The 13,845-nt window shown below is 35.3% G+C and overlaps 1 protein-coding gene across 1 annotated transcript in view; it reads right to left on the reverse strand.

Moving 5' to 3' along the window:
• Positions 1–13,845, reverse strand: part of LOC113232653 (ABC transporter G family member 20) — a 178,719-nt gene that overhangs the window by 40,842 nt on the left and 124,032 nt on the right. The window contains exon 9 of the mRNA XM_026467431.1: positions 12,200–12,437. Within this exon, the coding sequence (XP_026323216.1) occupies positions 12,200–12,437 (238 nt within the window). The remainder of the gene's footprint in view (positions 1–12,199; positions 12,438–13,845) is intronic.

The raw sequence follows: 13,845 nt of genomic DNA on the forward strand, positions 1-13,845 counted from the left end.
CACGCAAAGAAGCTACGTCGAGGCGACACGCGCTGGTTCGATTCCAGTAGGATCGAAGGAATTTTTCTTTGTGTTTTTTCGATGAATAATAATACTAAATCAACGTAATCAGACTAACCATTTTATATCAAAAAACAGCGCCCAAATTTACATCGCAAGAGCATAAATTACGTAGAGACCTTTTATTGAACAGCGTGAACAAAGACGGGGTACTTATCGATAAATCACTATATTTTTTTCTTTACAACACCACACCCTATCGGTTTTTCTTTGAATTTTATCTATGTAATTCTGTCCCAGTGTTCAAGATTTGAGATGTGCATGATAGCGCCTATAATTTTTAAGCAGCAATTTAACATAAATTACATAATGGTTGTTGATTGTTTTCGAATAAGAAGTTATATAAGCATGTGGTTTCTAGTAACATCAAAACCTTACAGAACTTTACAGAAATAATACAGAACGTGTGTCACGTACGTGGCTGATCAAGATAGGAGTAAATTATTGTAAGTAAGTATACCAACAATACAAAATATAAAAAGTAATAATTTAGTAACAATTGCTCGCATTCACGACGTTGCTATGGTGAAAACTGTAGGCGCTCTGGGGCGTAAACACAAGGCCTTGTTTCAAACGCTTTATAAATACGTATTTGAGTAATTCTTGCAAAATCTTAATTCGTATTTTAATTCTTGCCGTAAAATTAATATTTAATATCTAATTATAATCAATTGCTATTAATGCATGCATAAAATATTGATTAGTGTATTTAAATAAAAATTTATAATAATATAAAAATGTCCCCAAAATCATTCCCTCACTATGGCCCAAGTTCCATAACCAAACACGTTATGTGCTTTAAACCAACACATTTAACAAAAACAACCTTTAAATTTTAAAAATTCTATCAAATAAAATATGTTTTTGCGACATTAAAGCTATCCTGTGCTAAAACACAATAAATAAATTTACAAAATGTATTATCATTCATGTCCCAACCAATACCCTTACGCGTTTACTTTCACTCGATTTGTGAATGCATTTTTAATCTTTGGTAAATACATTTTGTAAATTTATAAAAGTTAGCAGCACTTTAAACGTTTCAAAATGAATAAATTCAACTTGTGTGTTTAAAAAGTTTCTTCTACCAAAAGATTTAATTTAAAATTGTAAAAGTTACATTTTTGACCAATGATATTAGTTTTTGGCAGTCATTCCCTCACATCATGTAAAAAGAAGCCAGGCATTTGATTTTATTTATTAATCATTCACTCACACGAGTTATTCGTAACAGTAAGCTTACACTTAAGTCTAAAAGTAAGTTTATATCGCTATTTTTTCTTGGTTCATTTTGATTCGTCATTCCCTTACCGTCATTCCCTCACCTTCAAATGCTCTGACTGACCTATACATTTTCTTAAAAATCATTTCTTTTGGGGATCGCTATATCATCAAAACCTATGTAATTACATAAGTACTATGAAATTGACAAAAAATAAATACATTTTTTCCTAAAAATTTTCGTAAATATCGGAAGCACAAATTTCGAAATTTCATGAAAACTGCCCATTTAATTATATAATTATAATTACTACGCAATATTACGAACTAGTCGTAATCTCGTGGTGTTTTTGGGATCATCCACACAAACATACACGTGCACTTGTTTGTTACACCAACAGCCACATTTTGCAACATGTTTTGGTCGTCAAATGTGGCTGAATTTATTATATTATAATTAAACTATAGCACAATGATTTGAAATGTCAATTATGTAACAACAAAGATACGAACCAAAAACAGGGCGCGCGTCTTATGAGGAATTCTCGCATAGTCTCGCGATCGTGTTGTGCCTAGTTTGTACGTTACATAATAGACAAAAAGTCCATTATGCTATGTACAAATTCGTCACAAAAACCGCTTCCATTCCGTTACGGAGCTTTCAGGAATTACCACACTTATGAACGCGGAATCGCATTTAACATGTCAGAAAAACCTTTAGATCATGCACAAAGGAAGCTAACAGATTGACTATACGTTTGCAGTTTATGCGTGAAGTCGTAATCAACTTCATGCAGCCGAGACCTCGACTGCATGAAGTTGCGACTTCACGCATTATTAAACCGACTACATGCAGTCGAGGTCTCGGTTTCATGTCATGAAGGGTTGATGTTGAAAGTAGAAGTTGGTCAAATTTAATAAAATGTTATTCATTTTCCAAATGGTTTGAATTTTTTTTTTACTACATTGACCACCTTCTGGTGTTCTCTTCTGCTTCCGATTTATTTCGTCCCATACAATGAAATGATCCGTTAACGAAAAAGAGTCGGCATAAGAAAAAAAATTGATAAAAAATAATCATTTTTAAGAACAACTCACGCTTGACCAAAAAAATTGACTATGCCAAAATTGTGTTCACAAAAAAGATTCAATAGTTCCTAAGACGGTTTCCTTATATCTTCTATGGTTTCAGATTTCCCCAAACAGTGCTATTTAAAAAAAAAACACTGTACACCGAAACAGTAATCATTTGTATTTTATATAACTTTGACCACCTCCGTGGTCGATTGGCTTTCGATTGGCGTGGTCCCGGGTTTGGTTCCCGTCCGGGTGAACATAGAAAACTAACTTTTTCTATATTGTCTCAGGTCTGGCTGTTCCGTACTGTCCTTGTTTCCAATTTCCATAACACGAGTGCTTTAATTACTTACTTTGGGATCAGAGAGAGATAGAGATGTTATCTAATATAATAGATGATAAAAATTATTTGTCTTGACACGTAAAAGTCTTGTGTAAGAACATCTTCCATAGTACTGTAATTCTATAGATACAGAGATTTAGGTTCGCCACGTTGAACTCTCCGGTGACCAGAGAGCTGGCAGCTACTTTTGCCAACGAATAAGTTTAGATGTCTAAGTTAAAATATTCTCCGTCTCACGGGCACAACGCCACAGGGCACGTCTCTTGGTTTTTTTTAGTTTACTTTAACTAGGTAAGTTAAGGTTCGAAAATTAATGCTCCCTTTTCTTATATATTAAAACGAAACGGTATCGTGGTTGCGTAGGTTTTAAAGCGTGTCAGGTAGACGCAAAGAATTATTATTAATGGAGCAGCATTAAATGGGTACGGATTATTATTTTTAGATTAAAAATGTTCACAGTTTCCTTTTGTATTAATTATTATCAATATTTTAGTTAGACTCAGACTAACTTCCTTCGAGCAATAGATATAAAGGCCTAAGATAAACAGTACCTTATGTGAAGAAATTGTCCATAGACAAAATAATTCTATATTGGTTAAGGGGAAGAGACTTTTTTAAGTGTTTATAGTCTAGTTAACACCAGCACTGATTTTTAATTTATTCATTAAACTTAACTACACTAACCCAAAACGTTTAGTTCTTTGTAGTCTACGCGCTATATTTGTATTGTCTAGTAGCTGTATAGCCACTATGTTCACATGATGAGTTCGTGAGCTTCTGCGTACTTTTTTATCACTATATTTACAGGCTATACCCAAATTGCGATGCAAATCCTCATTTCGTATATACCAAGAAGCACCCACAATTGTCCTCAATTTTGGAAGCTTTGTATTGTCTGTATGTTGCTTTTAATCAAACATGGCGACAAAATAATTCTACGTAATTTTGTTACGCAGTAATGCTCACATCTTTATGGTAGAAATAGATACGAGTGCTTCCCTGGACGAACTCTTTCACAAGGTGCTATACTGCTACTGAATATACAATTCGGTAAATATTTATAGAGCTATTTATATAACAACACACACGCTCATGGATATACTTTAAAGTACTCTCTAAATAGAAAGTCCATAACGCGCTTTTGCGTTTAGCTTTAAGCCTTTTCCATCCTTTGTAACGTTACGGTTAATGCAATTGACTCGAGACAAAGTTCCAATAGTATTCCGAATGCTATTGCAGGGAGATTGGATTTTCTTGTTTTAAAAGTTTTGGATAGAGCAAATTAAGGCCGTAGCGCATTTTGTAATATAATTTATTTTAGTTTGCATTGTATTATACTCACCATGACCTAGTTCTTAGGTTTTCGCGATTGTTAAAAAATGACTCTATATTTTCACAGCTGATCATGGGACCTGTAAAGGGCCCGAGACATTGGTTTGTTTATATAATAATAACGCACACACTCAACATATCCCCGCACTCGGGAAACCATGTGCCATGTGCATGTCGGGTGCCATGGACACACTCATAGACAACCACAAATTACACCCAAAGTCACGAAAGAAATAAATGTAAGCCATACAAATATTTCTCCCGGCCCGGGAATCGAACCTGGAACCTCTGGGTGGCACGGTAACCGTTCGGCCACGGACATAGTTTGGAAAGACTTCTATAGTATACGCGATATAGATCCGGAATAATAATTTCGTTTCCTATGTAGTATGAAATTTCATAATTCGAAATAAAAGAGTTATTATAATTATTATTATTTATCGCGGCAGCAGCAGAGTTCCTTGTGAAAGAGTTCGTCCAGGCATGAAGACTCAATAACAGAAGAGACTGGCGTATAACAAACAAGTCAACTAGATGGCGCTTATTGTATAGATTTTTTATGCAAAGTGCTGACTATTGTTTTATTTTTTCAGGAATAGCGCCATCTACCTTTTATGAATTAATTTGTAAAAATACAATGCCATCTATTGACACACAAGTTTGTCAAAGTTTAGAAAATAACTTTAGCTTATGATCAATATTTGAATAATAATGAATAATAATAATATATAATAATAATAAATAACAATAATATATAATAATAATAAATAAAATAATAATAATAAAAATAACGTTTGCTCGAATTTTCATAACCTCGAAAATAATTTTGAGAGGACAATGTTTTTTCTTTTAAACCTAACTTAACCTAACCTAACCGGATCTATTCGTGTTTTTTCGATAAACATCCAACATATCCTGAAAGAAGAACAGTTTCGTTATAATTCGATTTTCTGTGATTTCTGAAAAAAGAAATCGAGTTTGTGATAGGTTACCATGCAACGACTTCCAGGCTATTAATCAGCTCCGTCTGGATATAAGACGGGATTTTGACTTTTCTCACAGTTAAAACGATCTATAAAATAAACGAAAATAATAATGTAACAAACAAACGATCTATAGTATGGAGTTTAGCAATCCTTTTGTCTATGGTCATGGTTAATGGTCTAAGATCCAGGGAAATATTGCCCCCATACCTATTTCAGCCGTCAAGCAATTGTGTGAGCATTACTGCGTTTCAGTATTGAAGGATAACTGTGCTATTGACATTACAGGCACATGAGACTTGTTAACTTATGTCTCAGGGCTACAGGCGTAGGGTCGCAGTAACCTTCAGATCTTTGCAATTTAAAGCTCTGAGTTGAACTGCAACTGCTAAGGACAGGCGTGTCGCTTAACACTAGGCGCACGACTTGTTGGTCCCGTCATATAAAAAATCCCTGGAAAAGCTTTTTCACAAAGAACTCCACCACCACTTTATGTGACAAACTCTATGTGATATAACTTTATGTGATACTTTTGTTTAACTTTATGTGATAAACTCGACTTTTCTTATTGTTCACTAATTTCATTTGGTCCTTGGTGCAATAAAGTGTTTTACAAAAGTCTCATTGCTAACCACAAGCCTCTTAATCCATAGCCCATTACGCTGTCCCAATGCGGGTCGAGTACGCCACAATTTCGAGGTTTTATAAACTTTGTTCAACATCATTGATGTAAATAAATTATATAAAGAAGCATGGCGACGTCCCGCGTATTTTGTGACCCAGTGTTTTTAATGATATGCACTAAAGAGACCTATCTCATATACTTGTGATTAATTACCAAAGCATCAAAGAAGTTAATTGAGTACAGCCTGTAAAAGCTGGGGTTGTATAATTGATGTAAGTTATGTTTATAACATTGTTCCGTATTTCGCTTCAGATGTTTGTTTGTAATAGCAGGAAACAACAAGTTTTCAGTTTGTTCCCAAAAATAATAAAGAAACTTGTTGAATATTCCCAAATCCGCCAAACTCTGCCACATTTAATAAAACGTTACCATGTTCCGCCGTGAAATTAATAACAATTAAATCTGTCTAAACGGAAGAAATCTGCTACAAGTGGTCACTCTGTTCTCAATTGCAGTGTGACTTTAACATTAGTAAAAAGCCTCCAGTTAAAACGTTCCTTTGCTAACATTCTTATCTCTCATTTAAATATGTCTAAATATTTTTGTCACATTGTGTTTTCATTTTCAACTCTGAAAAAAACGTCATAACTGTTTGATCGATTATTTGATTAGGTATTTTAAAGCTTTAATGTTTTATGTATGTACTATAGTATATTTTATAAAATAACGAATATTTTAGGTAGGTAAACATTCAATTATGCTTAAAAACAAACGTATGTACAAGAACGTAGCTTAGTCTATGGTCAAACTGAATCAATTGCGTTATGTTCTTGCATTTATTCTAAAATACATTGTTTTATAATTTCTTTATTCCGGACTTCTAAAAATAAACAAAAAAAATGGATAACTTAGCATAAACTAAAACGTAAAATTATATTAGCAAAGTCCATGAACCGCTCTATGCCGATTTTATAATTATTGGGTCAGCGTTCGCCATCCTTCTTTATTTTTCACCTCACTAGCTCGGAAAGGCTTTCTTTCTCATTAGAAATCAGCGCGCAAAAGCGTTTTTGTTTCCACGCTAGTGCGAAAAAGGTTTTTGGAATTCCAGCTTGATTATGGACTATGGAGCACCTAACATTTTCTTTCGATGAAAAAAAACATAATGTCACATTCAACTATGCAATTTGTCGTACATTATTTATGAAATATAAATACGTTGGTATATTTTATTAAGTTATTTTGTTATAGTTCAACCATTGACTTACAAATAAATGGACGGCGGGTCTAATACAAAAACCACGAAAAAATGTCCCAAATCAACATATTTAAACGTAGTGACATGTAAAGGAATATGAAAAAGCTAAAACGTTGAATTTAAATTGTAATGTCATCGCAGTACTGTCTAATTTTGCTTACTTCGCTGTCAGTCGAACGAAGACTAGAGCGTGAATGACGCTCTGTATACGATTTTAACGCCCTATAAGTTCGGACACTTTTTAGCGCGGACCCGACATCCATATAATTGTAAGTCAATGAGTTCAACTGTTTTTCTTTCATCTACCATTTTCCTCGCTGTAGTGAGGTGAAAAGTTGAGGGTTTCGCTCTCGCTATGATCAGAATTCTATTTTGGAATCCTGAGCGTAGCGAGCATTAATTCCAATACAAGCACTCGCGTTTAACAACCACTTTGCAGCCCTAACAAATAAGTATTATTTTAACTTTCTGAAAATAAAACACCATTATCTTGTGATTATTATTACAAAGATCGTTCGATCTTTGTAATAATAATCACAAGATAATACCTAAGAAAGATAATACTAAGAAAAATACCTTCTGTCCGGCTGGTTTCGAACCAGCGCCTTCAGCATGCCGTGCCTGACCTTTGGAATTTTCCTATGTGCTCGTTGCACATCTCTGTCTTTGATATTCTTGTATCGTTATATATTATTCTTAGATCTTTGTAATAATAATAATAATTATTTTTTATAATATCAAGTGACAGGAAGCTACCGCCTGTCTATAACAGTTGCAGGGCCACTCAGAGCTTTAAATCACAAAGATCTGAGGGGCACTGATACTACGCCCTTCACCCTGAGACTTAAGTTGACAAGTTCCAAGTGCCTGTAATTTATATATATATATACCAGCACCCTGGCAGTATTTTCCTGGACGAACTCTTTAACAAGGTGCTCTACTGCTACTAAATTATAACAAACTAGTAATTTCACAAAAAAAAACAATTGAATATTCAATTCGTGGTAGTAAAACATTGTGATATTCAATAATCTTAACACCGCTATCTTATTATGGAAATAAGAATTTTAAGAATTCGGAATAAAGAAATGAGATTTGAAAGCTAGAAACAAGGTTATTAACTGAGATGAATTATAACAAGCCTTAAATTGTCTTTCCCTTGATTTACGGCTTTAATAAACATTCGAACTGGCCCTTTTCAGATGTAATTCCTCGCTCGTTTAGGTACAATCGGTGCCCTAACATAAGTATCCACTATTTGTAAAGCACTTAGTACAAATAGTGGATACCTAAGTGAGGGCACCGTACCCTACTATGGATTTTAGTTAAGATTTTAAGGGCTATCACTGGAATGTCATTCGTTTTGTTGTAGACTCGTGTTTTGGTTCATATTAATTAAGTTGGTGCGCAAGAGAACTGGGCTCCAAGTCTGTTAATATTAAATCATCGCAGTTAAGTCTGAATAGATTGCTAGGGGAATTGATGGCATTTATTTGTGACAATGCGACTTCTTTCATCGTCATTCAATCTTCATAACACCCTCTGGCCACCTACTTTGAAATTTTGAATCGTTCTTAAATTCCTTTTCACTTAATTTTCTTCTTTCCATGGCCATTCTCTACTAAATTTCCAAAACGAACTCACGTGTTTGACTTCACATAAAATTCTAACCAGTTAAATCATGTAACCTAACTGCTAGTCAAGTTACTATTATATCTGTAGTACTATTGATAATCATGTAACCGAACTGCAAGCATAGCATTTCTAGAAATTACAGGCCCTTTTGGAGTAAATTCCTGTATTAGTATAACCAGTATTTAATTTAAGCAAGGAGTGTTTTTGAGCAATGATATCACATGTACATTTGAGAACACTTTTACAGAACTGGGCAGTTTTACTACGGAGGCCTCTAACATTTTGGTAAAACAATAATATTTTCTTATTGCTATTATTACGTTCTTTTATCACTTTTTTGCCGAAATAACTGCTGCCAGGGTTTAACGCAGCTATTCACTCACAGGCCGGCTTTCACCCGCCATTATTTGGTTATATAATGATGGACGCCGGGACTTCAGGCTCTCTACTCTAATGTTATTGGTACCAATGATGGGTTCTACGTGAGATTTTACTTCGTCTTCAGTTGTACCCTGCTTCACGTAGAATGGGTGAACATGTTTCAGCCATTCCGAAGCTTCGAGCTTGGTGAAGCTTACCTCCGCCGTTCCGCGTGTAATGCGACTCGGGGTAGTTCGGGGGCGTTTTTATACGATTGTAATAATAATAATAATAAACCATTTATTTCAGGCCATAGCCCATAAGATAATGATGTTAGTTACAAAAGAAAACCTTAGAAATATGTTAGTATGATTACATTGAATTTTGAGATATTGACAGAAAATTTAAATATTAAAATTTGGAATATGCACAATTATTACTTAATTTGACCAATTGTAATGTTTACCCCAAACTTTAAAATTGTACAGTCAAAACGATGGGCAAACATACTCAGGATGCCATTTTTGATTTGATCAGATTGTACCTGTTTTAATATCATGATGCTTTGTTAAAGCCTTTACGCCTTTACCTGCTATTTTCCCTTCCTGTACTCTTTATTTTGTACATAAATATATATACAAAATAAAGAGTACAATATATATATACAATATACAATACAATACAGTATATACAAGAGTATACATAAAATTCATGTGGACCGACAGATCTATTTAATTACGCGAGGTCCGCGTGACATATTCATTCAATTTCAATAAAATTTTGAAAAAATGTCAGAAAATTAAACTATTGAATTAAAATTACAATCCAAGATATAATGCACACACTGATTCAGCTTCTGCATAGTTCGATGATAAAAATCCGTGGTAGTGATCCGTTACACCCAATCTTACGTGAGAAATAAATGTATGCCATACAAATATATCTCCCGGCCCGGGAATCGAACCCGAAATTTCGACGTGGCAGACCAGCGTGGTAAACGTTCGGTCACGGAGGCAGTTCCTTTATTCTCGCTAGTTTTGTCCATTTGTACTAACAGTGTCTCGAGTGGATGGACAGCATCAACTTGTGCGTTAAATACAGCATTCTCACTCCAAACTCGCACCAAAGGTAACAACTACACCCATTTTAAGAACGCCCATAAAGGATTCACAGTACATTAAGGATTTAACAAAACTCCCGTCATATTTCAATGCTGATAATACTGATAGCGACAAATTTACATAAAGTGCCGCGATCAATGGAACATTTGTATGAGTCCAAAAATTGTTTTAAACAATTCAATCTTCAGCTGAAAACCGACTGGGCCTTTGTGTTATATCACGATGATCTACTGGTCTACTGCTGAACATAGGCCTCCCCCAAAGAATGCCACAAACATCTGTCCTGCGCCGCCTGCATCAGTCCACTTTCTGGGTGGTGTGCCCACGCCGCGTCTACCAGTGGACGGTCGCCACTCGACAACTCTGGCCCCATCGGCAATCTGTTCTGCGAGCAATGTGCCCTGCCCTTTGCCACTTAAGTTTTGCAATTCTTAGGGCTATGTCGGTTACTCTGGTTCCCTTGCGGATACCCTCATTACTGATTGTATCTCGCAACGAAACTCCGAGCATAGCCCTTTCCATTGCCCTTTGAGTGACCTTGAGCCTCTTCTTCTTCAGACCTTGAGACCCACAGTGAGCGACCACGTCTCAGTGCCGTAAGTCATCACTGGCAACACACACTGGTCGAAGACTTTTGACTTGAGACACTATATCCTATATAATATGTAAAATATTACCTCGTTGAGAGACCAGATGCTATTATAATAAATTGGAAAACAATTTACACTATATTTAGTAGCAGAAGAGCTCCTTGTTAAATAGTTCGTCCAGGGCAGTTACCTATTTCTTACCTTACCTATTTCTGCCGCCAAGCAGTAATGCCAGCATCACTGTGTTCAGATTTTGAAGTGTAAGGGTACTGGTGAAATTACAGCCACATGGGACTTGTCAACTTATGTCTCAGGGTGACGGGCCCAGTGGTAGTGCCCCTCAGATCTTTGCACTTTAAAGCTCTGAGTGGCACTGTAACTGTTATGGACAGGCGTGTAGCTTACCATCAAGCGCACGACTTGTTCGTCCCATCACTTGATGTTATAGTAAAAAAATAAAATGCACCGACGTATGTATAGTATAGTCCTAACCTCATAAAATAGCACGAATATCTCTTTCATATTTTCCATCATATTTGATTCTTTGCTTCGAAACCTATCCTCGTATTACGGTACAAATATCTGTTTTCCACCATATCGGGAAGTATACATTCTATTTCTATCAGTAAGTCGGAACTTGTAGCTTTATGTATATCAGGTTTTCCAATACAGACATTACAATTTTGTAATTCAATAAAACACAGAAGAATTGAGATATCGAGCGGAAATTTAATTTATTTTCAGGTGCAATGCACATGTTATATTTAAGAATGGAATTCGATCTCGTTCATATGACCACCGCGAGCACGTTTGCAGCGTTCAATTCTTTGGAGCCAATTTTCCACCACTCTTCCACACATATCGGCCGAAACGTTGGCAATGTCCTGTTTTATATTGTTCCTCAGCTCAATTGACGTTATTGGCTTGTTAGCATAAACCAACGAGCACAGACCAAATAAATACTACTTCCGTGCCAACGATTAAACGTAACACTATAAAAAGGCGTATTAAAACGGCGATAGATCGCATGAGCGTGGTGGTCATTCGACCGGATCATTTCGCAAGATTACTCTATTATCGAACTTCCTCTTCAAGATCGATTGTTTGACCAGTGTGTGATAGATGCAAAGGTGCTCGCGGTAGTCATATGAACGAGAACCAATTCTATTTTTAAATGTAACACCTATGTTGCAACAGGAATAAATTTCAACTCGATAATGCAATTATTCTGTGTTTTATTGAAATACAAAATTGTTATGTCCTTATTGGAAAACCGTTTATAATAATAATAACAGGCTAAAAGTGTGTCCAATGACAAGTTTCCCTCGTTTATATATATCATTAAATAATATTAAACAAAACGTTATCAGTGCAAACATTTAACATTAGTAAACAATGAATAAGATAACGTTAGTTTTAGATGCCAAAATCACAAACACACAGCCTCGCTTGTTGTTTAATGACAAAACAACAAGTCATCGTTAAAGTAATAGTTTAAACAACTCTCCTGGACAGACGTGTGTGTTGCTTACCATCAAGTACACAACATGTTCGTCCCGTCCTTGGTAGCTTTTAAAAAAAAGAAAATACTTACAAAATTATTCTGGCGTTTCTTCAAAAACTCCAAGTACTGGCAGCTAAACCTCTGCAGGTTCCACTCATAATTTTCGTCTTGTGGGCAGGTGTCATTATAGGAGCAGGAAACGTTGGTGTTGTTAGGGCCAAGCTCGTAGTTCACTATGGCTATAGGGAGTCCTACAGGGTAGTGCCCGATTGCCACGCAGAATAATATCATTTGCGATATTGGAAGACCGAGGATGAAGGCTAAAATGCTGGAAAAAAGAAAGAAAATGTCAGTATTTTTAGTTGAACTTGATTTTATTCGCTAAATGCTATAGGTCCAGCCAATTATAGAGCGATTACGCGCGTTTGCATAGCTGCTAAGTCGCCGTGTGTAACCGCTCATAGGGTTGCTTTTTAAGAGATATTTTTTTGACACAGTGACAAAGAGAGTCGTGTTATTCGCGATACAAGACAGCTTAGTCGGACATTTAATACCTATTGGTACACCAGATTTCGCTACGAGTACCAAATATCTATTTTCGTAGCTAATTTGTTTTACATTGACGAGATGCAATTTATCAAAACTACTATAATTTCTAGTGATAATAAATAAATCAACTAGATGGCGCCTATATCACAGATTTCTATGGATGCTGACGTCTATTCTTTTATTTTGTTTAGGATTAGAGCCATCTACCTATAATAGCAAGTGGTAATTTATAAATTAGTTTGTAACTCACAATGCCATTAGGTCTCTTGCCATCTGTACAGCACAACCCCTGAGGCTCCAAGACACAAGCCACGTTAGCCAGTATCAAAATCCTTGTCTTTTTATTATTATTAAATATATTTACGGAATTTTCCAATTAAAAACAAATGAAAAACGTGATGAAATTCGAGAAATCGTTAAAAACTACCAAAACTCCTGAATTCCGTACAATGGAAGCAAATGACGCAAGCTATCTTTGAAACTTTAAGGTAGAGTTCCACAAAAGCAATACTTCACTACTTAGACTTAAACGAAAAGTTTTATCAAGTATGTGGCACTAAAATCCCCTTTTGAATTTCAACAGGAAACTTACGTAGACTTGCCCTGATTTAAATATGTTCATAATTTTGTTCTATAAAACGAAAGACAAAAGATAGTTTGAATATGTCATGACAGAGCATTTTTTATTTATAAGCCATTGACTTACAATTATATGGACGTCGGGTCCTCGCTAAAAAGTGTCCGAACTTATAGAGCGTTAAAATCGTATACAGAGCGTCATTCACGCTTTAGTCTTCGTTTGTTTCTTCTGACAGCGAAGCAAGCAAAATTAGACAGTACTGCGATGACATTACAATTTGAATTCAACATTGTAGCTTTTTCATATTCCTTTACATGTCACTACGTTTAAATAGGTTGACTTGGGACATTTTTTTCGTGGTTTTTGTATTAGACCCGTCGTCCATTTATTTGTAAGTCAATGTTATAAGCAACTGAATATAATTATCAGTACAGAGTACTAAAAAATCAACCTCAATTGCCATTCATCCCCTGGTTTGCCACCCTTAGATATGAAATATTTTCTTCAAATTTAAATGAGACCATGTTATCGCGTAACACGCATACAAATAAAAATACAATCAAATGAGAACCAACTCCTTTTTTTGAAGTCGCTTAAAAATAAGTTC

The sequence above is a fragment of the Hyposmocoma kahamanoa genome, unplaced genomic scaffold, assembly GCF_003589595.1.
Source record: "Hyposmocoma kahamanoa isolate Upper Pololo Valley unplaced genomic scaffold, ASM358959v1 76, whole genome shotgun sequence".
NCBI lineage: Eukaryota > Metazoa > Arthropoda > Insecta > Lepidoptera > Cosmopterigidae > Hyposmocoma > Hyposmocoma kahamanoa.